Genomic DNA, 24,230 nt, shown 5'->3' on the forward strand with positions numbered 1-24,230 from the left:
TTTTGTCTTAGTTTGCAGCTGTCCAGAGTGTTGGAGGTCCCGGCCTTTCTTGTTTTAAAAAGCAGAGCATGAATGTCTGCTGCTTGTACATAGAAGTTCAAACTGAAAAACACACCTCAGAAAAAACTCGGACAAATCTCAGGCAAAAGCTGAAAATGAATCTCTAATCGTTATGACAATGATAAAGTTTGTTTTTTTTCTAATATGACTTGTCCTGAGTTGTCCTGTTAAACTTTCATTTGGGGGCATCTCCAGAGGTAGAATGGGTCCCCTGCTAATCCCCAGCTTCTGCAATCTGTGAAGTGTCCTTAGATGACATACTGAACCCCATATTGCCCCTGATGCGCTCATCAGTGTGTGCATGATAGCTAAAAAGTGCTTAAAGTGCTTAGAGTACAGTGGCGTGTGAATGGGTGACAGAGCATTATGTAAGTGTAAAAGTGCTTTGAGTGCTCAGTAAAAGTAGAAAGTATTACATGGGGGGGGTCCTGTAACATTTACAGCAACATTTTTTTACTTTTTAGTGTTTTTATTCGGATAATAATTTTGCACTTCCTTTAAAAATTCACACTTCCTGTGATAAATCAGATGCTTCAACATAATTGTTGAGCTTTGAATTTTATCTTCTTCCACTTCTCATTTAATGTGCTGTTTGTTTTCTGTTTTTTTAACTGTCACTTTCGTTATGCCTTCACTTAAAACACAAAAAAGTAAAGTCATTCCTCGGTTAAAATACTAATAAGACGTGAAACACTAAAAAATGAAAAAGCTTTGAAGTACTGAATGGTTTGTGTGCGTGTACTGTGCGTTTGTGTAAGTAGCAGCAGTTATTCTACAGGTGACGGTCGGTGCGTCGCTCTGGTCTAGCTCCATACACGGGCTCGTGCGCTCCGCGGCAGCCTCGCGGGGACTTCCTCTCCATATATGGCCCAGCTGGCCCGCGAGGCTCTACATGCGTGCATGCGACGACCCTCGCGCGCGACCAAATATGGACGAAGGGCCAGTTGAATTCCTATCGAATACTCGGACATTCCAAACTACTGTCTGCTGAGGAGGGAAAAAAAGCTCTCCGGGTGGTATGGAGCAGAAGGTGTATATAAGGACCGCGGTGGTTGTAGCCTGTCACCCCAACACCAGCTGGAGCAAGCAGCCAACAAGGTTCCCTCAGTGACAGCCTGAGACACGCAGAGGTAAGCGGCTTGGAGGAGAGAGGTTCCCTGGTGGAGAGAGGGTTAATAATTGTAGCAGTAGTTAGGTGGAGTTACTGTTAATGGAGACTGCCTTCTTACTAGGTTAAGTGAATGAGACAGATGGGAATAATCTGGATTTAATGGTCAAGTGAAGGGAGCTGGCAGTGAACCACAGTCTGCTTAATCTCAGGTTTTGTTGCGACAGGTACTTAATGGAAAGACTGAGCTAGATCTGTTGTGTTCAAATGCTGTTAGAGATTTGTAACACTTGTAACTTTAGCTTGGAATACAATGTGTATTTTAACATTTTATGATGAAAAGTGATAATAACAAATGTTGTAATAAAACTGACATGTCTATTCGTTTATTAATATTTATGATAATCAGTTACAAGTACGTTACTTGACACATATCAGCACATCAGTGCTTTTTGCTTTAGTTTCAGTGTTTACTAGTGAATAGAAAACACTGAATCCAGAAACAATACATATACTTTTTAAATCAACTTTTGAAGGATGATTCCTTTACAAGGGCACTATAATGCATATCAAGAAAAGACAAAAACAGATTTTGAAGTTTATGGGGAACATTTGAAGGCATCATTAAACTAATGGGGATTTAATAGCGTTTCTGTTTGCAGCTTAATGACTTTGTGTCATGGCAGGTTGTGCAAACTGTTATGACACAATCTAAACACTGGAGGCCTGAGAGAGGAGACGAGGAGAAGTTATAGTTATTAGCATGTGATTATTAGTGAAAGAGAACAGGGGAGTCAGTGGTAGTAAAGCACAGTGTCATACACTTTTTTGGTCATTTAGTTCATTTTAGTGTAATAATTTATGTTTATTATATAACCAAAGAAAGAAACCAAAACGTTATTACATTTAAAAACTGCTTGGAATTAACATCAACCTAAAACTTTCAGATTAGAAACAGTAGGCTGTTGAATTTTTAGTCAAAATTTTAAAAAGGCAACAAAACATACTCAACAAAGTGACACTAGTATTAGCGTTAAAATAATTTGTCTATTAAGAGAAAATTAAATTAATATCTAACATGCAACTGGTGTGTTGTACAGTGTGTTAAGTGCTGCTGAGTAATCCTGCTGTACAGAAATTCATCACACCTGACTTACCTCCCCCAGAATCCGCAGACATGTGTGACGACGATGAGACCACCGCCCTCGTGTGCGACAATGGCTCCGGCCTGGTGAAGGCTGGCTTCGCTGGAGATGATGCTCCCAGGGCTGTGTTCCCCTCTATTGTTGGTCGCCCCCGTCACCAGGTATGCAAGGGCAACAAATTTCACCAAAAAAGGAAACTGATTCTTGCTTTTCTTTTTCTTACGTGCCTTGCAGTGTATCTTAGACCTAGTTCTTTACAGAGAAATTGCTGTTTGAAACTCTTGGACTCATTATATTACAACAAATTAAATACAGACATCAATATATATAAATATACATTTCAGACCTAACTTGCTTTCCTCCCCTCCTCAGGGTGTGATGGTCGGTATGGGTCAGAAGGACTCCTATGTGGGTGATGAGGCCCAGAGCAAGAGGGGCATCCTGACTCTGAAATACCCCATTGAGCACGGCATCATCACCAACTGGGATGACATGGAGAAGATCTGGCACCACACCTTCTACAACGAGCTGCGCGTAGCTCCTGAGGAACACCCCACCCTGCTGACTGAGGCCCCCCTTAACCCCAAAGCCAACAGGGAGAAGATGACCCAGATCATGTTTGAGACCTTCAATGTCCCTGCCATGTATGTGGCCATCCAGGCTGTGCTGTCCCTTTATGCTTCCGGCCGTACCACTGGTGAGTCTGAGCTTCACAGAAATACAAGCTTCCATGTCTTCAAGACAGTATTTCTTTTTCATTTAAAAACACTAAAGAAAAATCAATGATATCAATATTAGACTGTCAATTTATCACCAAAATTATTTGTGCTCCATAATGTTTGGGAACAAAGCCATACTTTTTTGTAGTTTTGCATCGGTACAACACCACAGTGCATTGTAAATAAAACAATCAATATGTCATTGCAGTGCACACTTTTAGCTTTGATTCAAGACGTTTTCCAAAGTTTTACATGAACACTTTTTATACACAGTCCCCTATTTTCCAAGGTTCAACATTAATGAGACAAAATAACATGAATTTAAATATAAAGACACTTTTTATTACTTAATATTGCAACAACTATCTACCGGAAGTCCAGAACCTATGAACATCATAGGTGTTTCATGGACAAATGTTGTGTTTCCTCCCTTGAGTTCCTCTGCTAGAGCTTTACTGCAGCTACTTTCAGTTGCTGCTTGTTTGGGTTTTTATAAAGTTCAGTTTTGTATTTTATAATAGAAAAGGGTGCTCTGTTGGAATCAGGTGACTGACTTGGCCATTGAAGAATATCTAATTTCTTTACATTGAGTAACTGTTGGGTTGCTTTTGCAGCATGCTTTGAGTCATTATCCATTTGCACTTTGTCTGTCTGATCATTCCGGCAGCGTTTAGCTGAATATGAGCAGCGATTATAGTCCCGTACACTCCATAATTTATTCTGCTTCTTCTATCAGCAGTCATACGGTCAATAAACAGTAGTGGCCCGGTTCCACTGGCAGTCATACATATCCATAACGCTGCCTCCACCATGTCAGACAGATAACATGGTATGCTTAGGATCATGAACTTTTTCCCTTCTCCTTCCCATCATTCTGGTACAAATCAGATTTTTGGGGGCGTAATGTGCCAGATGTTTTAGATGTTGTCTGGCAAACTCTAATCTAACGCTCCTGGTCTTGGGTGTAATCGGTGGTTTGCACTTTGTTGTAAAACCTCTGTATTTCCATTTGTGAAGTCCTCCCTTGACTGGAGAGTTTGACAGAGTTTGACAGTGTTACACCACATCAGTGTCCTTGACACAAATTAACTGCAGAATGTTTGTCCCAAACATTGTATTGTTGAAACAAATAAATGATTACTATGCTGCTTTTTTTTCATTTTGTTTAATGTAAACTGGATGTTTTGGGGTTGATTTTTGGGACAAAAAAGATACTTAAAACTGTCTTTTAAGCCTTCCAATGAAAAAAACAAATGTGGACATTAGAAAGAAGCAGTGATTGTTAGCACTCTGTACCTTTTCATGTGACTCAACACATGCGTCAGGTAGAAACCTCTGTCAGCTTCTCCATAACTCTTCTGTTTCTGCTTTCAGGTATCGTGCTGGACTCTGGTGATGGTGTGACCCACAATGTACCCATCTATGAGGGTTATGCTCTGCCTCATGCCATCATGCGTCTGGACCTGGCTGGTCGGGATCTCACAGACTACCTCATGAAGATCCTGACTGAGCGCGGCTACTCCTTTGTCACAACTGGTAAAATAGCACAAAATAAAACCAAATGGTTAAAACTCAGGACATTACGTCCTTTTGCTCACTTGGATAAAATTATTTTATTCATCTTTCATTTATTTATTATTCTACTCTGCAGCAGCTTGAAATATGACCTTTGCCCTCTGTTTGTAGCTGAACGTGAGATTGTGCGTGACATCAAGGAGAAACTTTGTTACGTTGCTCTGGACTTTGAGAATGAGATGGCAACCGCAGCCTCCTCCTCCTCTTTGGAGAAAAGCTATGAACTGCCTGACGGTCAGGTCATCACCATTGGCAATGAGCGTTTCCGCTGCCCCGAGACCCTCTTCCAGCCCTCCTTTATCGGTGCGTAGCATCAACACTATTCATCTGAGACAGTGTAACAACTTTCCTTTGAAAGATCACATTGTCATTTCATTGTGTTTAACCTGAACCTCTCTGCTGTACATCTACACAGGTATGGAGTCCGCTGGTATCCATGAGACAGCTTACAACAGTATTATGAAGTGCGACATTGACATTCGTAAGGACCTCTATGCCAACAATGTGCTGTCTGGCGGGACCACCATGTACCCTGGTATTGCTGACCGCATGCAGAAGGAGATCACAGCTCTGGCTCCCAGCACCATGAAGATTAAGGTACAAAAGCAACACTGACTGGCACAAGACAGAGTATTGGATCACTCACCTTACATACTATGACAATGATATCTGAGGTGCTAGCAGGCAATAAAATTTGTCTCATTTTCTTCTACTTGTGCAGATCATTGCTCCCCCTGAGCGTAAATACTCAGTCTGGATCGGCGGCTCCATCCTGGCCTCTCTATCCACCTTCCAGCAGATGTGGATCAGCAAGCAGGAATACGATGAGGCCGGCCCCAGCATCGTCCACCGCAAGTGCTTCTAAACATGATGCGTCCAAAGCATCAGGTTCAGGATACAGAGCAGTAAGAAGCTGCTGTCCTAGAACTGTGAAACTTCATCCTCTCATAGAGAGACCTTTGATTTCCACCAGCGAGGATCATGTCACGTCTAACCTGTACATAAGTTATTTATTTTTTCTTTTATGTATGTCCTGTTTCGAATGTAAATGAAGATTGGTGTGCATATATGAGTGTTGGCTTCGAGGTACGACACACACCAGCTCGGACCAACTACATTTAAAAAAACCAAAGAAACAAGAACAAAAAGACCAAAAAAGAAACAATCCATCAAAGCAAATAAAAGCCAAAGATTTTTTTCAAGTGTGACTGTGTTGTCTGTTCATTCTGATTCAGAATATTTGTGGATGTTTGTTCATTTCATTTTACTGGTCTTTTGGATTTTTCCATTATATTCTGAACATTATGACTCTCACACAAGAGACTGCACATAAACTTTGTTTGAATAAAATCTGTAAACAATAATTTATTACCACATATATCAACCCTAACGTAGTCTAAAATTTACATACACATATGCGGCAGCATACCAAAAAATTAATTTAAGTCATCCAGCTCCAAACACAGCAGTGAAACGTCACTGATAGTAATCTTTATGAGGTGTTTAAAGCCTTGAGACAAACACAGAGTTCAAGTTCAAGAGCTGAAATAAATCCAGTAGTTAACCAGGATAAACAATACGCTGACTTTCTTCTCACCCCAAAACAAAGAGAATAAATATTGTCTTGGATATTGAGTGACATATTGTAGTTTCTACAAGGTGGTAAAATAGAATTACATTCCCAAGTCCCTATTTGTAAAAGCGAAAACCCAAACATCACTGGATCTTGTTAGGCTGTGGTCCTGGCCCTACAAGAGACCATTTGTAAATAACCTTTTATTTAATTTAGTTAGGGGTTTTGTTGTTGTTATTGTTTTCTCCTCATATTCTCCTCATTGACTGCACTGATGGAGACAGAACACGCATGCGCGGTCTGGTGGAAGCGTCTTAATGTAAAATCATATTTCATTTCATATCAGTCTAGTACAGTTCTGTTATACTTTAATCTAGACCGGGATAAATAATAGACGAGCTCCGGATGGCCAGGATATATATTTCAAAATAAAGCTTCCGACCATCTAAACTGAATGGTTTTTGCCTGTTATCAACCTGAAAGCTATAATATGAGCAAAGTAGAAGATTTTATCTTGAATATCCTCTTGATTAATCATGTCCCTGGGATGTTTTAAAGCACTTGTTTGAAAACCAAAGCCGGAAGTTGTATGTATTATTGCTGCTAGCTTTCTAACTGAGCTCGGTGTTTGGTGTCAGTAAGCAGAGCGATGCTCGCCGTCTGAGAGACGGGGTTTAAATCAAACGGAGCCCCCCTGGTACACAAACTTGGTGAGTAGATATATTCCTGACTTTAATACCCAATCAGACTTTAGTCTGAGCATTTAAATGACCCCGTGTTTACAAACGAAGCTGAACGCAGCGGGCAGGTGAGGAGAGCGGCTGTGAACATGGCAGTAGCCTGTTTTCACTCGGTTTGGCATTTCAAACCTCAGGTTTACACACTTCATTGCGTTTATTAACTTCAAAATACATCGGAGCTGCAACGTTTTGCTCTGCTGTGTGTTTACAGACTAAAATCTTTAAAAATGCTGTGAGCTGGGGTGTGACTGACAGAATGAAAGGCTTTATAACAAGACAGTGTGTTTCAGTTACAGAAAAACACATCGGGAGATATGCAGTAATCAGACAGTGGCATGATAATATACACTGAACAGGTTTTGTCCTCAGATCGGATACAGGCCAGCTTAAAAAATCAAATATTGGTTTATTTTTACTATGAGTAACAACAAGTGTTAATGTATAGAAAGAAAAGGAAAGTGCATGTAGGCGTGTAGACTAAAATAGACTGGATGTTACTGGTCGTGTGGTGTGAGTGAGTAATGGCTGTAGTACAGCCAGTTGTAAAGCTGTAGTAAGCCTCAATCCTCCCTGCTCTCAGGGTAATCTGATGTGGAGCGAGGTGGGCGGGGCTTACAGGTAGACTACACCTGGCAGAGGTACGTCACCAGGTTTTGCAGGTTACAGAAAATGTAAACACTCAATAGGTTTTATGTTATCCGATACGTTATCTATATATTTTTACTGAATATGGCCAGAGCTTTAGATGAAATCAAGAGTTAAAGCGTTTCATATGTTATAAATGTTTTGTGTTCATATGATGCATTAAAAAGAAGTCACAGGGAAAATATCAGTTTTTGCATACATGGTTATTAAAGGTCCAGTCAGATGCTAACCTCTAATGGTTTTCCCTGATCTGTGGCTAACAGCAACTACCTGCAGACGTGGATGGGTGGATGATGGTATCATGGCTGTTTTGCAGTTTTTGACAGGAAAAAAATGCTTTGATACATGAAAGACAATATTATTATTGTGCATTCATTTTGTTGGACTCAATTATTTTATGTGTTAATGCGTTCAAGCCAAACTGCCGCCTGTCCTGACTCATTACCAGTCCCTCAGGAGGCTCTCTGAGGTTCATTCCACCTGGGTTGAACTGAGCCTCAAGTATCTGGTGCTGACTGTTTGGCATCTAGCTACTTGAATTCAATTCTGGATGTATTACGTACATAGTATCATACATTGTATATCCATGTATAATGGCTGTTGTAAATTTAAGTCTCTTTGTCATTAAAGCAAATGTTTATAGTTGTCCCTCTGTCCTTCTGCTAATGGGCACTATTCAGAAAACACAGTGACAGCTTTGTTAATGTAGCAGCAGAAGAACAGACTGATCAAAACCTCTTAATGGAAATCTGAACCACAGTGAAATGTGACACTGTGATGCAGCACAGGGTTAATATCCACCAGAGCTCTGAGCTGACGTGGAAAGTAAAAGAAAAAGAAATGCCAAATAGATAATTGGGATGCAGCTTTTAATTTACCTTTTAGTGAAGTGGATTAAAACATTATTATTCTATCAACAATGGAATAATCCTCAAAGGTACTTTTTGTAATTGCCTTCTGCAAAATTCAACTCAATGTTTTTGGATGCTTGTTGCTGTTGGTGTACCTACTATCCACATTCTTGTAAATAAAAATGTGTTGACGGTTACTTGCCTGGTAAACAGAGGTTCCCTTTACTCTAATCAGCCTCTTCTGGTACACATTTGATATTGTTTAGAAAGTACACCCAAGCAAATAATGCATATTTGGGATATAAAGTTAGAGTTTTTGCATCTTTACATTCTGTTGTTGGCTGTAGGGCTGCAATGATTCATCGAGTAATTCAAATAGTTTGCATAAATCTTTTGCTTTGATGCTTCGTTCAGTGCCTGGCTCTGTAGTGCACAGATGTGTTAAACAATGTAAACGTGAATGTTTTAATGTGGATCTTGAGTGTGTTTACACACTGCGAAGGGCAAAGAAGTGGAGTTCCTACTGAGACGCTGAGCTCAGGTGGAGTGAAATAAAACGTGTTCCTAGCATCCAAAGCAGCAGCGCTGTTGCTATGATCACCTTTAAAATCTTTACTGGGAAAAAAACTAGCTCCATCCACACATCTTACAGACAAAAATGTCCAGAAGTTGTACTACAATACACAGATGAACTGTTTACTTATAATTTAACCAGTCTGGTATGAGACTGGTATTATAAAGCCTGCTGATGGCTGACAGCAGCCATCATATTTTACATGGAAGCATACCTGCAGCAAACACGGGTGAGTCTAAAGAGGGGTAAATACAGTCAATGGGGTTTTAGTTGAAGGTTTAAAACTAGTTATTTTGCAATCATGTTTTTTGTATTGAGCCTTAAAAGTTTCATGGACTTGATTTCTCAATCAAGATAAAGCCTCCCACTCTCAACAGTAGTTCTCATTCCACTTCATCTTCACCCAGGTTTTGTTCTGTTTACCATTCGGACAGTCACCACTAGCCATCTGCGGTGGCCGTAGCTCAGGAGGTGGAGCAGATCATCTACTAATCGCCAGGTTGGTGGTTTGATCCCTGGCTGCTCCGGTCTGCATTCCAAATATCCTTTGGGAAGATACTAACCACAAGTTAATCTCCGATACATCCATCGGAGTACGAATTTGTGTGAATGTTAGAAAGCACTTTCAGCATAGAAGAAGTGCTTCTATGAAGTGAATGAGGTGTGTTATATAAAGCTCTATAGAAACTGGTCCATTTACTATAACACCATCTAGAAACTAGCAGGACTTTGTAGAGCAGCCCAGATATTTCTGTATGTTCCCCAGGAAAGGAACTTTCCCTACAGGATGTCTGCTTTGAGGGGAGAGAAAAAACTCAGTGTAGCTGCTTCTGAAAACTGGGGCATGGATCTTGATGCTCATTGGTTAAATTCTTGTCAGTAATTGTTTCTTTGAAAGTGCAGCCACCTAGAAGAACAACAAACAGCAGACTTTTAACATTAGTATGAACACTGCAAAAGTTAAAGAATGCTTTGCAGCGGAGTTGCTTTTTATTTTTATTTTTTTTATAGTGTGAAAAATCATCATTTCATTATGCTTTAAATAATTTTATGACATATTTATTCAGGAGTGACCAGGATTCATGATCTCTTTTGTTTTTTCTTTCTCATCTTCTTCATCTGCCTCCTCCACCACTAATCTCTCCTTGTCATCTCTCTCCATCCCATCCTCTTCCTCCTTCAGCAGTTTGATTTCATTCTCACGTCGCAGGAGTTTATTTGCTCAGTGCGAGTCTGCCCACGTTAGGTCCACTTGAAACACTTGAAACAAAATTTCACTAACAGCCCGTGAATAGCGGTGAACAGGAGCTAACAGAGACAAAAACAGCAGTGCTTATTGACAGAAAATCACAGATATCCTCAACAACTCACCTCAGTATCACTGACGTTGACTCGCTGACAGTGTAAGGGATAATATTCAGGCCGAGTCAATACCAAAATGTAATAAAAATCAGGTAAATACCAAAATTTTGTAGGGCTTCAGCTCTCGTCCAGTATAATGTGAGAGGTTGTTGATAAGATGATGATATAAATCGTGTGATGTTGGGTAGAATGTCAGGGTTACACTTCACAGCATCAGTAAACAAGTAAAGGGAAAGTGTTTTACTTCCTCTGATAGAGAATATACCTTGTTTGTTTACTCGTAGTTGCCATAGTTAACTGCATCTTCATAATGTTTAGTGGATTTTTCACTATGTGTTAGGATTATTAACAACAACAACGAATGTTGAATATGAAGCTGCCAGGCAGGAAAAGAGGAAGACCAAAGAAAAGATTCATAGATGTAGCGAAGGACATGCAGAGGATTAGTGTGAAAGCAAAGGATGCTACTGATAGGAAGAGACTCTCAGTGGTGACTTCTAATGGGAGCAACAAGAAGAAGAAGACGACGACCAAAGAAAAGATTGCAAATTTGTTTCAAACTGTATTTTATGTCGCCTTGCAGTGATTGGCACCAGGCAATAACAAGAACCATGGTGACCAAGAAAGTGAGGACAGAATATATGAAGAAGTTCAGGGACCCCAAATGGGAGACGTTTTCTAAATGCTATGAGGACTCTGTGAAGTACCGTCTGTCTCGCCGGGTGATAGAACATTCCCACAAGCCCTGGTTCTGGGAGGGCTGGGACAGCGGCTCTGACTCCAGCGGCTGGTCAACACCAAGGCTGACCAGGAACAAAGTGGTTCCTCTGTCTCTCCCGCTGCCGCCCATATCCTTGGAGGTCAAGCAGAGGTTGTTGGAGTCAAAGACCAGTCCTGTGCAAAAGCCACCGTACAAGGATGGAGAGACTGACGTGGGGGACCGGGACGCTGCGGTTGTAGATGTGGCACAAACCACAGGTAAGAGAACGGGTCACCAAGCAGAAATTCTAAACATATGCTTGATTAAGTTTCTTAAATGTGATTAGGCGCTGCTTCTCTCCCTGGCAAATGTTTTAAACAAATCGTAAAAATTTCTGCTTTGGACAAGACATCAATTTGGTTTCCGAGACTTTGTGTCATAGCAAGTGTACATTTTCCAGAGAATTGCAGTTTCTGATTAATATTCTTTCAATTAACTAACCAAATAATTGACTAGCAGTAGCTCTGATAATGACCATGTCAATCATGAAGCGGCAAAAACTGCAGTTCCGGAAGTGGCCACTTGAGGCTGGCTCCAAAAGTGAGTTAGTGTCTATACTTGTGTTAAAATGTTAAAACTTCACAGCTCTCAAATGATTTTTTACTCCATGGTCCATTGATCAGTTTTTTCAACTATATAGTGGGGAAACTTTTTTTAGATAGATAATTCTTTTGAACAATGGCAAGGCTGAAATGTAGGCGTGGCCATTTGACCTTGCCATAGAAGTTTCAGTTACATTCTAGTATTTAATTAGTCTTTTATTGTTTTTGTCTCTGCATCATAATTGTACAATTTAGGGCTCAGTTTCCTAATCAAGCCTTCTAGCATTAAGACATAACAGCATTCCCAGTCTCTCATACAAACATGGTCTCTTCTCAAAATAAGAAAACAAACCCATCAGGTGACATCGCCCATGTCCCTCTCAGGTACTGCTATACCATCAGGGCTAAACATTTTTTGATCCTCGGCTGTACTTGTCAGCAAGCAGCATGATGCTTATGGTACACATTGGACCTGCTAAACATGAGGTGCTTAGCTTCATTGTTGCAAGGATGTTGACATGTGGCTCAAAGCCCTGCTCTGTCTCAGTGCAGCCTCACAGAGCTAACCTTGTTTTACTCTTCTGACAGTTTAGTCAAAAATAATTGTTTAAGTCAATCATCAGGTGAATAAACTTAAGTTGTAGTCCTGGTTAATGATACTACATTAACTTAAATGCAGTGTATTTTGTCCTGAAATGCACAAAACTAACTGTAGGAGAAGAAAGTGACCATGTTTGCATTTGTGGTTCAATTTCACCTTTTCTTTTTTAGTCTTCAGAAACAGTTTGTAAAAATCTAACAGATGGTATTTTTTGTGAACCCTTTGTAAGCATCACTCTGACAGTACGAAGCACAAAGGCTGGTTTACCTCAAGAGACAGCAGTGCTATAAATATTTGGACTGAAAGTTCAGCAGTCAGATGGGACTGTTTTTGCTGAGACACTGAGCTTAAAGATAAAGGATCCATTGTGTGCCTTTGACATTTGTAATGTCTGCATTTCAGACAGGAGAGTGTCAGGAAGCCTGCTCATCTCTGAATTTCCAGTCACAAATAATTTCATATAGATTCAGACACAGCAGCGCTCTGCAGGGTCACTGTGGAGCCATTCAGCTCCATCGAGTGGTTAATTGGTATATTGGCTTAGTTATTTAATCTGTTTGTTCAGTCAGCAGATCTCAGAGGATATATAAACGATTTCACTGTTTCCTGTGTTCTTGTGAAGCAGCAGTTGTAGAAAATGGTGTGAATGAGGCCGGTGGCAGTTCTGTGGCGGTGGCTCCAACAAACAGCGCACCCTCAGACGACACACCCACAGACAACGGGCCAGCCGACTCGGCGTCTTCTGATGGGGAGCCAGTAAACCCAGTATCCCGACGGCAACGCCGCCGCCACACGCCACGCTCTGAGCAGCCGCACCTGGACAGTTCCCAAGATGACAAACCAGCCGTGATCCGTAAACCGCCGAGAGCAAAGAGCACGCCGGTGATCAGCACCAAGGAGAAGGAGAACCAGAGACCATCCAGCCGGCTGGACTGGAGCGAGAGACAGATGGAGGTCAAGAGGACAACCAATGATGTGAGCGCTAATCTCAGTTGAGATATTGCAGCACTTTCAGAGCCTTTAAAGCTCAGTGCTCATGGCAACAACAAATATACTTTACTCTTATGACCACTAGCAACTTTTCAGAATCAATAATCAATAATTTGACTGTTTTTAAGTTATACGTTAAGATTTAAAACACCATTATATTTCAAGAGACAGACTTGCTAACTAGAAAAAAACACGTAGCACATTACCAGCCTTTTTCTTCAGGCCCGTCCTTGGTAGTGCAGGGGTCCTGCAGAGCAGCTCGACCTCATTCACAGGACAGCAGAGAAGTGAAACCGTGTCACCGAACACGCGGCAAACATGAATAATAAAACGCCGGTGTAGCTTTCGGAAATGACTCCTCTCTCTGGTTTCTCCTCACAGAGTCACACTTCTGATGCCTGCGTTCAGACCCGCAGGGAGTCTGACAAGCGGAGCTCCAGGCTGGACCGCCGGCGGGCTCGATCGGCTGACCTGGAAAAGATAAGACGCTCGCAGCTGATGGTGGTGGACGACCGCTGGATGACAGAGTACATGCGCTGTTTCTCCGCCCGGCTTAGGTAGAGATGGGATCCACCTAGAATCCCTAAATACTAAGTTTCCTTACATGCAAATATCAGGAGGAAATCATTTCTCATTTTAATTAACAATACAGAAAGAGAACCGTGTTGCCACAAGCAAACACCGCTCACTGCATTGTCTCCTTAGTTGACAGAGAAATAACAAATAAAGTGAAGAAGTGGGAAGAGCTACTGATTTAGATCCAGTTGATAAAGTTCTAAATAGTTTATGAACATCAAGTTTAAAATTTTAGCTTTCTGTACATGTGTAATTACAAAAAGTACCTTTAAACATTTTATAATAAAGATCAGAGATTAGATTCTTTTAACAGATTTGGAACTATTTTTACATATATCTTTGGGATTTCAGTAATGAAATGACGCGAAACAAATCTAATTAACTTGAAATTAATTTAATTCCCTTCTGTCTGGGATCTTAGATAACTTCTCTCAGTTACTGGGTGAATTAGCACTTCAGCCAGGAGGGTCTCACTCCTCATATGAGAAAGGAACAGTGTTACACGAGTGTGTCTGATCATTGAGCAGCAGAGTTATCAGCTAGACTGCAGCGTCCTTTGGAAGATGTTTGATGTAAGATGTGCCCTTACATCAACGTTTATCTGCATTCACAACCTTGCTGCTTTGGCTTCCTGATGGAGACAAAAAGCTCTTAAAAGCAACTGTAGCAGAGGATGGACACAGCTCGCAGTTGTTTATGGCGCCCCCAAGTGGTCAGAAGCTGCAGCTTTAAGCGCTAAAATGCTCCAACGTTCTTTTTTTAAAATATTTTTATTGAGTATTTGTGGATATAGTTTACAAAGAAAAAAAAGAAGACGGAAAACACAAACTGTTTACAATGAATACAAAACAGAACTTCTCATGTTGGAACATTGTTTTCCTCTCTTTATTATTTACCAAACAAGCAACGAGAAAAAAGAAAAAACACACACAAAAAAACAAAAACAGAAAAATAACAAAAAGAGAGAAAATAAATGAACCCCCCACCCCCCCCAACAAAATAACAAAAGCCACAACCCGGGAGGGATGATGGTATTAACTAGCCCTTTCCATAAGAACCACACAGAAGTTAGCTACACCATCACTGAGCTTCACGTTCCCGTTAAGACAGACAGACATCCGACCACTATGGAGAAGCACATCCGTTAGTCAGCTGGAACATCCTTAAGTTGAAGTTTAGAGAAGTTTTCCAGAAAGAGACCCCAAATTTTATCAAATGTGCCCTTTTGGTTCTGGATGGAGCAGTGGATCTTTTCCAAACTGAGACACGACATGAGATCAGCAAGCCACCGAACATGGGAGGGCGGGGCAGCAGCCTTCCACCTCGTCAAAATAGCACGCCTAGCCAAGAGGGAACCAAAGGACAGCACCCTGCGCTTTGCTCTGGGAATATCCTTATCATCCTCTCCCGCTTTACCAAAGAGAGCAAGTAGGGGGTTGAGAGCTAGTTTCAGGCCGGTAGCCTTGTTCAAAGTGCAGAAAACCTCCCAAAAATTTGCCAGGGCAGGGCAGGTCCACCAATGCTCTTATTAGTTAATTTCATCTATGCAATAGGTGTACAGAACATTTATTATGACTTGTGATGGTATGGTATAGCCTTTCCCACGTCTTCACTTGATGCCACATTACACGGGATTATTTATGATAAACTAACGAGACAACAGGAACAGTGTTTTTTTGCTCCAGCATCCTGTCAGAGCGAATCGCTGCTGTCGAGAGAGAAAGAAAAATACTATCCTTAAATTTCAGACTAAAGCCCATTTATGCAAAAGTACAGTTATTAACCATCACCTTTCTTTAATTTTCTTTTTTTGTTGTTGTTTTTCCCTACGACAGTAACGATTGGATCTGCAGGAACAGTTCAGATTTCTGATTCTGAACACTTTCAGATGAAATTGACTGAACTGTGTTTCTCTGGTGGGGTTTTTTGTATGAGAATGAACAATAAAATGACTCTTTCTTAGATTTTCTATACATATATCTACAAAAAAAACCCCACATCCACATCACTTTTGAATGTATTTAGTTTCTCAGCATGAAAGAAAGCTCAACTGATCTGCTTTCATTTAGAGCTCATTTCCAACACAAATTCTGTTTTTCAGTTCTCTCTCATGAAGCCAGCTGTGTATTTACACCTCAGAGAGTTTGATCGGAGAAAGGCCCAAACTGGAATTTTTGATATCTGTGTATTTTGGATATGAGGAGTTGAGCTTAGATTAAAAGAAGTTAGAAACACATGATATGTCAAATAAAGCTCAAATCTAAGGTATTTTTACAGAAAAGGTTAGTATATTAAATTGTAATCATTGTAATAGATCTAAATAGATCAGGTAACTGTTAAGCATACAGTATGTTTATTGCAGAGTGTAGTTGGTGTGTTTTCACTTTGGGCAGCTTCTTTTTTTTAAATTGATTTTTAATCAGAAATAACCTGCGATTTTGACACAGTGTGCAGTGAATACTCCACAGGAAAAAAGCTTTTAGGGTAATTACGCAAAACTAGATGCTTCTAAAACTTTTAAGTGAAATGAGGAGCAGTCATTAAGAAGTATCGCTCTACTGCTGTCACTCTTATTTTTTTAAAGACAGCCAGAACGTATCAGAATTCCAGTTTAAATCCAGGCGTTTCTGCAGTGTCCTGGTCCACCAGGGCTGAAACAGAGACCTACATGTTTCCATCAGCATGAAGAAAAGCGCACGTGTTAAAGCATTCTGAGTTTGTGGCGTCTGTTATTTGCTGATTTTAACTCAAGATTGTAAATACACTGTGAGGTCATGGCTGTGTCTCATGACTCAAACTGAGGGCTAATCGTCATTATGTACCAAGTTTACAGTTTTGCACTCAAATTCGCTGAGAATGCTTGTCGTTTTCACACCAACCGAACCTCTTCACCCTGAATGTTCACAGCTCTTCGTGTTTGTCCTGACACCACAGGAAGACTCTAGTATTTTCTAACACGTCCAACTTTAAAAACCAGTGTTTGTGCTGTAGGTGGCGACGAAGATGTCCACACACTTTACTGAAGTAAAAGCACTAATGGTAAAAAAAAAAGACTCACTCGTGACTAAATGTTTTGTTGTGTAAGAGTAGCAAGTATGGTTTCGCAATTAATATGTTTGTCAATTGACTAATTCTGTTAGAGCTGTGAGAAAAATGAAAACATCCCCCTCTGAACTTGAAACAAATCTGTCACATCCAGTAAATATCATACCCCAAAGCCTGGGTTTACTAAAAACTAGCCAAAATAAAAACAAAATATAGTATGAGTGCACAGGGTTCAGATATCAGAGTTCAGAAAGTTGTAAAGCTTCATCCATGTGCTCAAAACATGTTCTATCTAAAGTACATGAGCGTTTGTTTCTGCGTTGCTTCAACCTGAATGTGTTCTCTTTGTCGGTCAGCGTGAACAGTTAACATCATTTTCAGCATCACTGAGAACAGCAGCTATCACATATAACACGAGGCATAATGTGATGTTGTTAAAACTGAGGGCACTCAGAAACCGAGTGATTGTAAACACAGCTGTTAAAGACCTCAGAGTGAGAGTGGGTAAACGTACCTGTAGAGCTGCTGTGGATGCAAAGGTCATGCTTTGGTTATTTATCTTCATAACGCATTTGAAACATATGAATGTCGAGACAATCACTAGAAATTATTTGAGGTGATTTGAAAGTGAAAAAAACCTAAATATGTAACACTTAAGATAAGCGGTCATATAGAGTGGATGTAGGTGGACTTGGTGTAGGAGAAAATGTCGCTTTCTTGTGTGGTTTACCAGCAACAGATACGAAGAAATGTGTATCATATGTCTGAGTATTTAATCCTGTTGACATATTTTGCCCACTGTATTTGTATTTAGAAACATGCACAGGTTATATTTTCATTCACTGTAATGCATTGCTGTGAATAAATTATTTGAATAAAATCTGATTTGAAGAGTTGATTTGTGTGCCTTCGTGGTTTGTTAACCAAGTCTTGTAATTTCACCTGCATTTCTCCAGGTTGCACGGCTGAAAACAGTGCTTATGTCATTTTCTTGATTTCATTTGTTTTACAACTTAATATTCGCTGAGTAAAATATCACTGTTTGGATCCTTTCTAATATTTAGGTTCAGGGAAAACGCACTTTCTGACTCTTGAGCTCTAGAAGGAAGAGAGTTCACCTTCAGCCATGAAGCCAGTGTTCCCACTTTACATTTAACCAAGCTGAATATGGACTTTTGCTTTGAATTAACATTCTGGGTTTATAGAGCTCTTATTAATGGAGCAACTGTGACCCAATCCACCCATTTTATTTCCAGCTGCTGAAATATCTGTGTACTGGGATAGAAACATATCTTTTAAGCATCGGTGTATTCAGGGGCTCCACAACTTTGAGCTTTATTCTGCTGATTTGTGGACGAAGATGTAAGGTCTCAGTGAAAACTAACAGCATCTTTAAGGAACAAAAAAAGGAAATCTGTGCAGACCGTTCTTCATGTTTACGCTGGAAGTATATGCAATATTCCATAATATAAATGGAAGTATGAAATAAATAAAATCTTGTTCTCCATGTTATCCATTATTCAGATTCTACACATCACATTATTCAACTTCTTACACCCGAGCTGAGTAACTTTACCTAAAATCTTTCAAAATGCCTTTGGAACAACATCTACAGACTCAACTGATTTCAGTGAATGAACATTTGTCCTCAGTTATCAATTCAAATATAGCAGGAGAATTTCAATGCACGGGCTAAATGAGACAGGTGACACAAGCAACAGCAGTTAAAACAGCTTCACTTTTATTTAAAGCATAAACAGGTTTCAAAACTGAAACAGTTCATTTGATGTAAGCTCAACATTCTGAACTCAACTGAGCGTCATTAAAACTGTACAAATTCCCAGTAAAAATGAGAAACAAAAAATGTCTTTGAAGAAAAAGAAAAAACAAACAAACAAACAAACAAACAAACAAAAAAAAAAAACTTTGGCTCATTGTGCAACCTTAAAAATGAGTCTTTAAAAGAGGGAACGATCACAAGATCACGAGGGGAGCCCTCCAGCGAGGATGCTGCCCAGCAGCGTTCGATCCTTCAGAGCATTTTCGACATCTTTCTCCTCGATCTTCAGGAACACCTGCAGAAACAGACACTTTGATCAGCCACGTTCCCCTCAGTGTCTTGTTCCCTGATAACAAACTCAAAACTCGGTATGAATAAAATATAAAAAGGTGGGAAACATCTTTAATGAAACCATCTCTCAGGATGGAACAAAATAAACAAACATCTCCTCTCTAAAAATATCTCACAACATGTCTCAACGTCAGCAGTTTATCGTTTAATGAGAGCAGATGTCCAGAATAACTAGAATATGAAGGATGACCAAATATGCATTCATAGCAGATAAACCGCTTTGGAGAGACACTCCTGCAGAGTTTTGTGTGTTTTTGAGGTTAACAAACATCTAAAACAACCCCTTCAGTTTCATTTTTAAGCAACAGAGGTCAAACACTGCACTGCAGAGCATTTCCTCGTGAAGCATCAGGTACCTTAGTGAGACGAGCCTCTTTGGCTTTCTTCAGGGCAAAGATTCCTCGACTCTCCAGCAGACTGCAGAGCGACAAACACTCGCCCTGACCCACTCCAGACACGTGCCTCTGAGCGCACAGGCGGCTGTAAACCTCATGGAGCTGAAACACAAATGCCCACAGTCAGGAAACACCACCATCACTCAACCTTAAACAGTCAACGTCAACTAAAAATAAGACTTAAAGAAAGAACAGTTACAAATTCATAATCCAGCCTCAAATCCCAAGTATTTACCTGAAGTAGCAAGACATGAAAATAGAAACAGATTTATATTAAACTAATATCAGCAGCTCACCTTTCCCAAGCCGATCTCTTTGCTCTTTCCATTGCGGATGAGCAGCAGCAGGCAGCACACCAGCAGCTTCTGCTGCAGAGGGAAACTCTCTCCCTCTGAACCGCTGCTCTGAGACGCCATGCGGTCGCCGTAGACCTCCGACAGCACTCTCGCAACCTGCGGCAGGCTGACCCGGGACGCTGCAGAACACCCAGGACAGGAAGTTTCCAGGTAAGATTCCACCAATCAGCTGCCATGTGACTTCCATCATCATCAGTTTTAACTCAAAACATTTCACAACTCACCTTTACTTTCACCCTTTGGATCACTTGCTTTTTTTCTCTCATCAGACTCTACAATCTCAACTGCTCTCCTGAAATCAGAAACCGGAAAATCGCTTGAATGACATTTCACAGAAACTCAAAGAATCTGCACGAGGTCTCCCGAGAGCGGAAACAACTAAAATGCCTAAACGTGTGCAGAATTTAAATGCAAACACAGAGACATGATTCCCTAAAAGGTTAAAGAAAATACAAGTCCAAGCATTCACCTGCAGATGTCCAAAGCTTTCCTGGCGTCTCCCGACACAGCTGAAACTTTCCTGGCACAGAACTGAACTGCAGAAGCGTCGAGGAGCCCTTCAGCCGACGCCTGAGGAGAAGAAGACGTGGCGCTGATTAAATGAGAGTGATCTATAAGGTTTCAGCTTAAACTAAGTCACACAGACCACATTTACCTGTACAAGTCTGTCCTGTACAATGGCTGTGAGCTCCTCCCGGCTGTAAGGAGGGAAGTGCAGCAGCAGAGGGCGACACTGGGGACGAGCCTGCAGTCTGGGCAGGATCCGGTCTGTCAGATCCAGAGCGTTTGCAATACCTGCAAAGACATCACAGTGGTCAGCATGTAGAACAGATACTAAGATTTTTTTCAGAACACACTGCTTTCTGTCTACAAGACACAAAGATGTGAGAGCTGGTGAATTCGGGATATTTGTTGAGTTCTTACCGATGAGACAGAGGCGAGACTTTGGCAGGTAGGGCCACTCAAAGATTGTGTAGAGGACGTCCTGGGCTTTGCTGTCCAGTTGATCCATCTCATCCAGAACAAGAAGACTTAAAGGACAAAAAAAACCCCCAAACAGACCCAATCAGTATCTCAGCAGGCAGTAATTAGTTAATATTTTAAAAACATCCCAAAAGGGACTTTCAACCAGCAACTTTTTAAAAAGAATATCTTTAGTAGATCGTTTGCTCTAAAATTCTAAAAAGCCACACCCTTTAGTCATCTACTGTATACTTCCTTTTTCAAGTAAATGTATGATGAGGATTTGTTGACTCACACAGTGGGCCCCGGGGCTGTCAGGAACCTCTGCAGTCCGTTCTGGCCGCCAGATGCCTTCAGTTTGTCAGCCAGCAGTGGAAAGACGGCATGGGAGCTCCTCAGACTCATGCAGTTCACCATCACCGTCTGTACTGACGACAGCTCAGCCTGAAGGGACACAAAATGCAATCAGTTACTGACAAAACTTCAACCCTGGCTGTTACGTAGACAATCAGGGAACAGATTATTAGCCTGCACTCAGACTTTAAACTTCCACTTTAAGACCCTCAAACTCTGGAAATGAAGCCTGTGGGGTGCTGCTCAAACTCCAATCTTACTGCAGTAACTGAAAGTCGCCAGCAGGTGTCCTAAAGCACTAAACATGACAGACTACAGACTCCTTTGGCTCACCTTCATCTCCTGCAGCACACAGTTGAGGCAGGCTGTCTTGCCTGTTCCCGGGGCTCCAGAGATGTAGAGGCTGCCGGGGACATGCTGAAGCACTTTGTCCTCCAGGAAGGACCGGATGGAGGTCCGCTCGGCCTCTCGGGACATAAGGCGCTCAGGGATGGCAGTGTGGAGCGCCTGCTTCACACTCTGAAACCTCAACTCTGGAGAAGAAATGGTGATAATGTAGTGTAATATAATATAAGTGTGGAACAAAAAAAGAAGAAGAAAAAAAAGAACTAGAGTTCTTACTTTCTCCAAACAGTCGAGCAACGGGTGGCTTCTTGTTCAGATTTTTATGGATGGGGCTCCCAGTAGGCGTTTCTTCTCGTTTCGGAGATGATTTGGCAGTGGAAGGGGGCGTCTGTTGCCCCAAGGATGGGATCAGCTGACGCCGAGCCTGGACCGGTGAGTTCTCATCAAGGCCGAGTTTTCGTGGTGAGGCCAGGCTCAGCTTGCTTTGTTTTGTAGGTGAACACTGCAGGGATGTGCCAAGGTTGCAGCCATTGTCATCACCTTGATGGAGAAAAATGAGAAGTGTTGTTATTTGTTATGACTCAAGGCTGGCTTTTTAGGATCTGAAATTTTAATCCTGAATTGAAGATTTGCCATTTAAATTCAATTCACATTTTTTAGCCTAGAGGTACTGAAGGTGAACCATTATTAGTTATTAGTGTACAGAGCTGCATGAAGTAGTGGAACAACTGAAGCTTCTGAATTCACCGTTCAATACCTGTGCGCTTTCGAGGGCTGAGGGGAATCCGGCTTTGGAGACGAGGGGAGGAAGGTGCTGGTGGCTGTGCCGAAGTGTGTCTGGGTGAGAGAGAGGACGAGAGGGCGACTGGCCACGTTGAGGAGAGAGGAGCGGGCTGGTCTGTGTAGCGTCTGGGGGACAGTGGGGTGGACAAGTTAATGGGACGTCTTGGGGGGAGGGGTCCGATCCGGGTCAGCCCCGGGGTATGGGGCTGAGGTTCAGGTTTGGCTGGTGACACAGCTGGGGACTTCTGGGGCTCCGGCTTCTTGGAGTGGGAGGAAACTCTGCAGGATTTACGTCGAGGGAACTGAAGTGTGGGCTGAGCTCGTCCCTGGGAGCGTGTGCTGGGCATTTTGGATTAACCTAAACGAAGACAACATGTTTAAGCACCTAAATATGACACATGGTTCAGACGTCATTTAAATATTAAAAAAATATTAACCAATGTTTTGTTTACCTTTTTTATATATTTATATATGCATGAACAGAGCTGTGGCCAGATAAATATGATCTGTGAAGATTAAACACTGATGGGATTCCGTTGAAGTGCGTGTTCCCATTTGGAAATACATAAACATGTACTTTAGTGTAAGGACCACCAAAAACAACAAAGCTAAACATGTGCTAGAAGACTTTCGACTGATTCACAGGGAAATTACCTCTAAGCCTAAATTTCACGTGTATCTTAGATAGCATAAAGTGAATTTCCGGGGAACTTATACGTGTTTGAGTGGAATTGTCTGCTGTGGGTCTTGAAAAATGGGCAAAGGCATTTCAGAAATAATCGTGTCCCCAAATAAACCTTGCGTTCATTGGTTGTACAGATCTGTTCGCATATAGTCCCTCCATGATTTGCTGTCCTATAAAAGCTGTTCAGTTGCTCTAACATGCTACTCAAACACGAGCCATTAATCACGTAACTTCATGTTAAAATTCAAAATCGCAAATAAAATCGTAGCATTGCGCTTATTACTACACTAACAGCGCAAATTAAATTTGTTATATTACGTGATTCCTGAGCTAACAGTTACCTATAAACAGGAAATAATATATTGTGCTCCACTAATGGCGCCAAACAAAGGCCTCGGCCTTTAAATATCCGAGTTACCACTTTGACCGAACAGTTTTGTAAATCTAAAATATATGCTGGTTGTCTAAAAATGACTCCGAATGCATTTATTTGCAAATACAAGCAAGCGTGTAAAGTTAACTGAGATATTTTTAAGAGTAGTAGCAAATCGACTCTGGAGAGTAGACTACAGTAAGTCAGCTCTCTTCCGCCCGTCCATTATCAAATGTATTTTTTTTTTTTAGTTAAATGAGCGTGTTGGTAATAAACGTACCTCTTAAATTAAGTTGATAGAAGTCCTCTCGGTACAAAGCAAAACGTGTTTTCTTTTCTCTCTGGCCTCCCGAACAGCGCTTGTCCGCCGGTAGACTGAAACCAAACTTGCCAAATCTCCAGCAACTCTTTCTAGATCAGCTGTCTTTCCCGCCGCTGCCCTCTGATTGGCTCAGCTGAGTGAAGCTCATTGGCTAAAGCGTTACGGACGGATGTTACGTCAATGTTACGTACCCCAGTCGGTGGCGGGAGTTTGAACACTGAGTGCTCTTTTGGCGCAAAGTGAATTTCCCGGGAACTTATACGTGTCCAAATGCTGGCATATTTACCTGTTTCTCCAAAATAATTCACGTTATGGAAATAATCAGAGTAAACTATTTTAACTGCCATATCACTGCACTAAAACAATAACACAAAGCATTAATAATATATACAATATAAAGCATATAAATATATATTTTTAAATACATACAATATGTTTTGGACATTACTACAAAGACACATTTTGCTCCTGATTTGCCATCAGCATTTTTTGTTGCCTTATTCAGAACTGAAGATAAGTGTCGATTATCTTTACCACTTTACCTTTAGTTAAAGTGGGGAATGGTGGTAGCACTGTTTTCTCACAAGGAGGTTGGGTTTGAATCTAGCCAGGGGCCTTTGTTTGTGGAGTTTACATGTTGTCCCTGTTTCTGCAGGG

General features: G+C 41.1%; 3 protein-coding genes across 6 annotated transcripts; 2 read left to right on the plus strand and 1 right to left on the minus strand.

Annotated features, from left to right (window-relative positions):
• The first annotated feature begins 965 nt into the window (after positions 1–965).
• On the plus strand, positions 966–5,809 carry acta1a (actin alpha 1, skeletal muscle a). The gene is made up of 7 exons (XM_003454107.5): positions 966–1,190; positions 2,335–2,474; positions 2,686–3,010; positions 4,407–4,568; positions 4,719–4,910; positions 5,023–5,204; positions 5,329–5,809. Exons 2-7 carry the CDS (start codon positions 2,346–2,348, stop codon positions 5,470–5,472), a joined length of 1,134 nt encoding a protein of 377 aa, XP_003454155.1. The 5' UTR covers positions 966–1,190; positions 2,335–2,345; the 3' UTR covers positions 5,473–5,809.
• Positions 5,810–6,759: 950 nt separating this feature from the next.
• On the plus strand, positions 6,760–17,762 carry ccsapa (centriole, cilia and spindle-associated protein a). 4 transcript variants are annotated; one of them, XM_025908342.1, is made up of 6 exons: positions 6,781–6,890; positions 9,398–9,489; positions 10,936–11,330; positions 12,878–13,230; positions 13,627–13,802; positions 15,657–17,762. In XM_025908342.1, the coding sequence occupies exons 3-6, from the start codon at positions 10,964–10,966 to the stop codon at positions 15,691–15,693; spliced, it is 933 nt and encodes a 310-aa protein (XP_025764127.1). In that variant the 5' UTR covers positions 6,781–6,890; positions 9,398–9,489; positions 10,936–10,963; the 3' UTR covers positions 15,694–17,762. The 4 variants fall into 4 exon arrangements, with proteins under 4 accessions (XP_025764126.1, XP_025764128.1, XP_019215954.1 ...); XM_025908341.1 differs by lacking the exon at positions 9,398–9,489 and having other exon boundaries at positions 6,760–6,890; XM_025908343.1 differs by lacking the exon at positions 9,398–9,489 and having other exon boundaries at positions 6,760–6,890; positions 12,881–13,230.
• Positions 17,763–18,585: 823 nt separating this feature from the next.
• Positions 18,586–23,694, minus strand: cdc6 (cell division cycle 6 homolog (S. cerevisiae)). The gene is made up of 12 exons (XM_003454088.5): positions 23,532–23,694; positions 22,168–22,551; positions 21,687–21,950; positions 21,399–21,598; positions 21,007–21,155; positions 20,673–20,779; positions 20,404–20,543; positions 20,218–20,318; positions 19,973–20,040; positions 19,689–19,867; positions 19,354–19,494; positions 18,586–18,941 (listed from the first exon to the last, which is right to left on the minus strand). The coding sequence occupies exons 2-12, from the start codon at positions 22,538–22,540 to the stop codon at positions 18,849–18,851; spliced, it is 1,815 nt and encodes a 604-aa protein (XP_003454136.1). The 5' UTR covers positions 22,541–22,551; positions 23,532–23,694; the 3' UTR covers positions 18,586–18,848.
• Between the last annotated feature and the right edge of the window lie 536 nt (positions 23,695–24,230).

Source organism: Oreochromis niloticus, linkage group LG6 (assembly GCF_001858045.2).
Source record: "Oreochromis niloticus isolate F11D_XX linkage group LG6, O_niloticus_UMD_NMBU, whole genome shotgun sequence".
Lineage (NCBI taxonomy): Eukaryota > Metazoa > Chordata > Actinopteri > Cichliformes > Cichlidae > Oreochromis > Oreochromis niloticus.

Excerpts from the sequence above, each read along its gene's own strand:
- cdc6 (XM_003454088.5), bottom strand. The coding sequence starts at position 22,540 with ATGCCCAGCACACGCTCCCAGGGACGAGCTCAGCCCACACTTCAGTTC. Across the intron at positions 21,951-22,167 it reads CAGCCCTCGAAAGCGCACAG|GTGATGACAATGGCTGCAAC; the intron begins GTATTGAACGGT and ends TTCTCCATCAAG. Across the intron at positions 20,780-21,006 it reads ACAGCCCCGGGGCCCACTGT|TCTTCTTGTTCTGGATGAGA; the intron begins GTGAGTCAACAA and ends TTGTCCTTTAAG.
- ccsapa (XM_025908341.1), top strand. The coding sequence starts at position 10,964 with ATGGTGACCAAGAAAGTGAGGACAGAATATATGAAGAAGTTCAGGGAC. Across the intron at positions 11,331-12,877 it reads AGATGTGGCACAAACCACAG|CAGCAGTTGTAGAAAATGGT; the intron begins GTAAGAGAACGG and ends GTTCTTGTGAAG. Across the intron at positions 13,231-13,626 it reads TCAAGAGGACAACCAATGAT|AGTCACACTTCTGATGCCTG; the intron begins GTGAGCGCTAAT and ends TTCTCCTCACAG.
- acta1a (XM_003454107.5), top strand. The coding sequence starts at position 2,346 with ATGTGTGACGACGATGAGACCACCGCCCTCGTGTGCGACAATGGCTCC. Across the intron at positions 3,011-4,406 it reads TGCTTCCGGCCGTACCACTG|GTATCGTGCTGGACTCTGGT; the intron begins GTGAGTCTGAGC and ends TTCTGCTTTCAG. Across the intron at positions 5,205-5,328 it reads CCAGCACCATGAAGATTAAG|ATCATTGCTCCCCCTGAGCG; the intron begins GTACAAAAGCAA and ends CTACTTGTGCAG.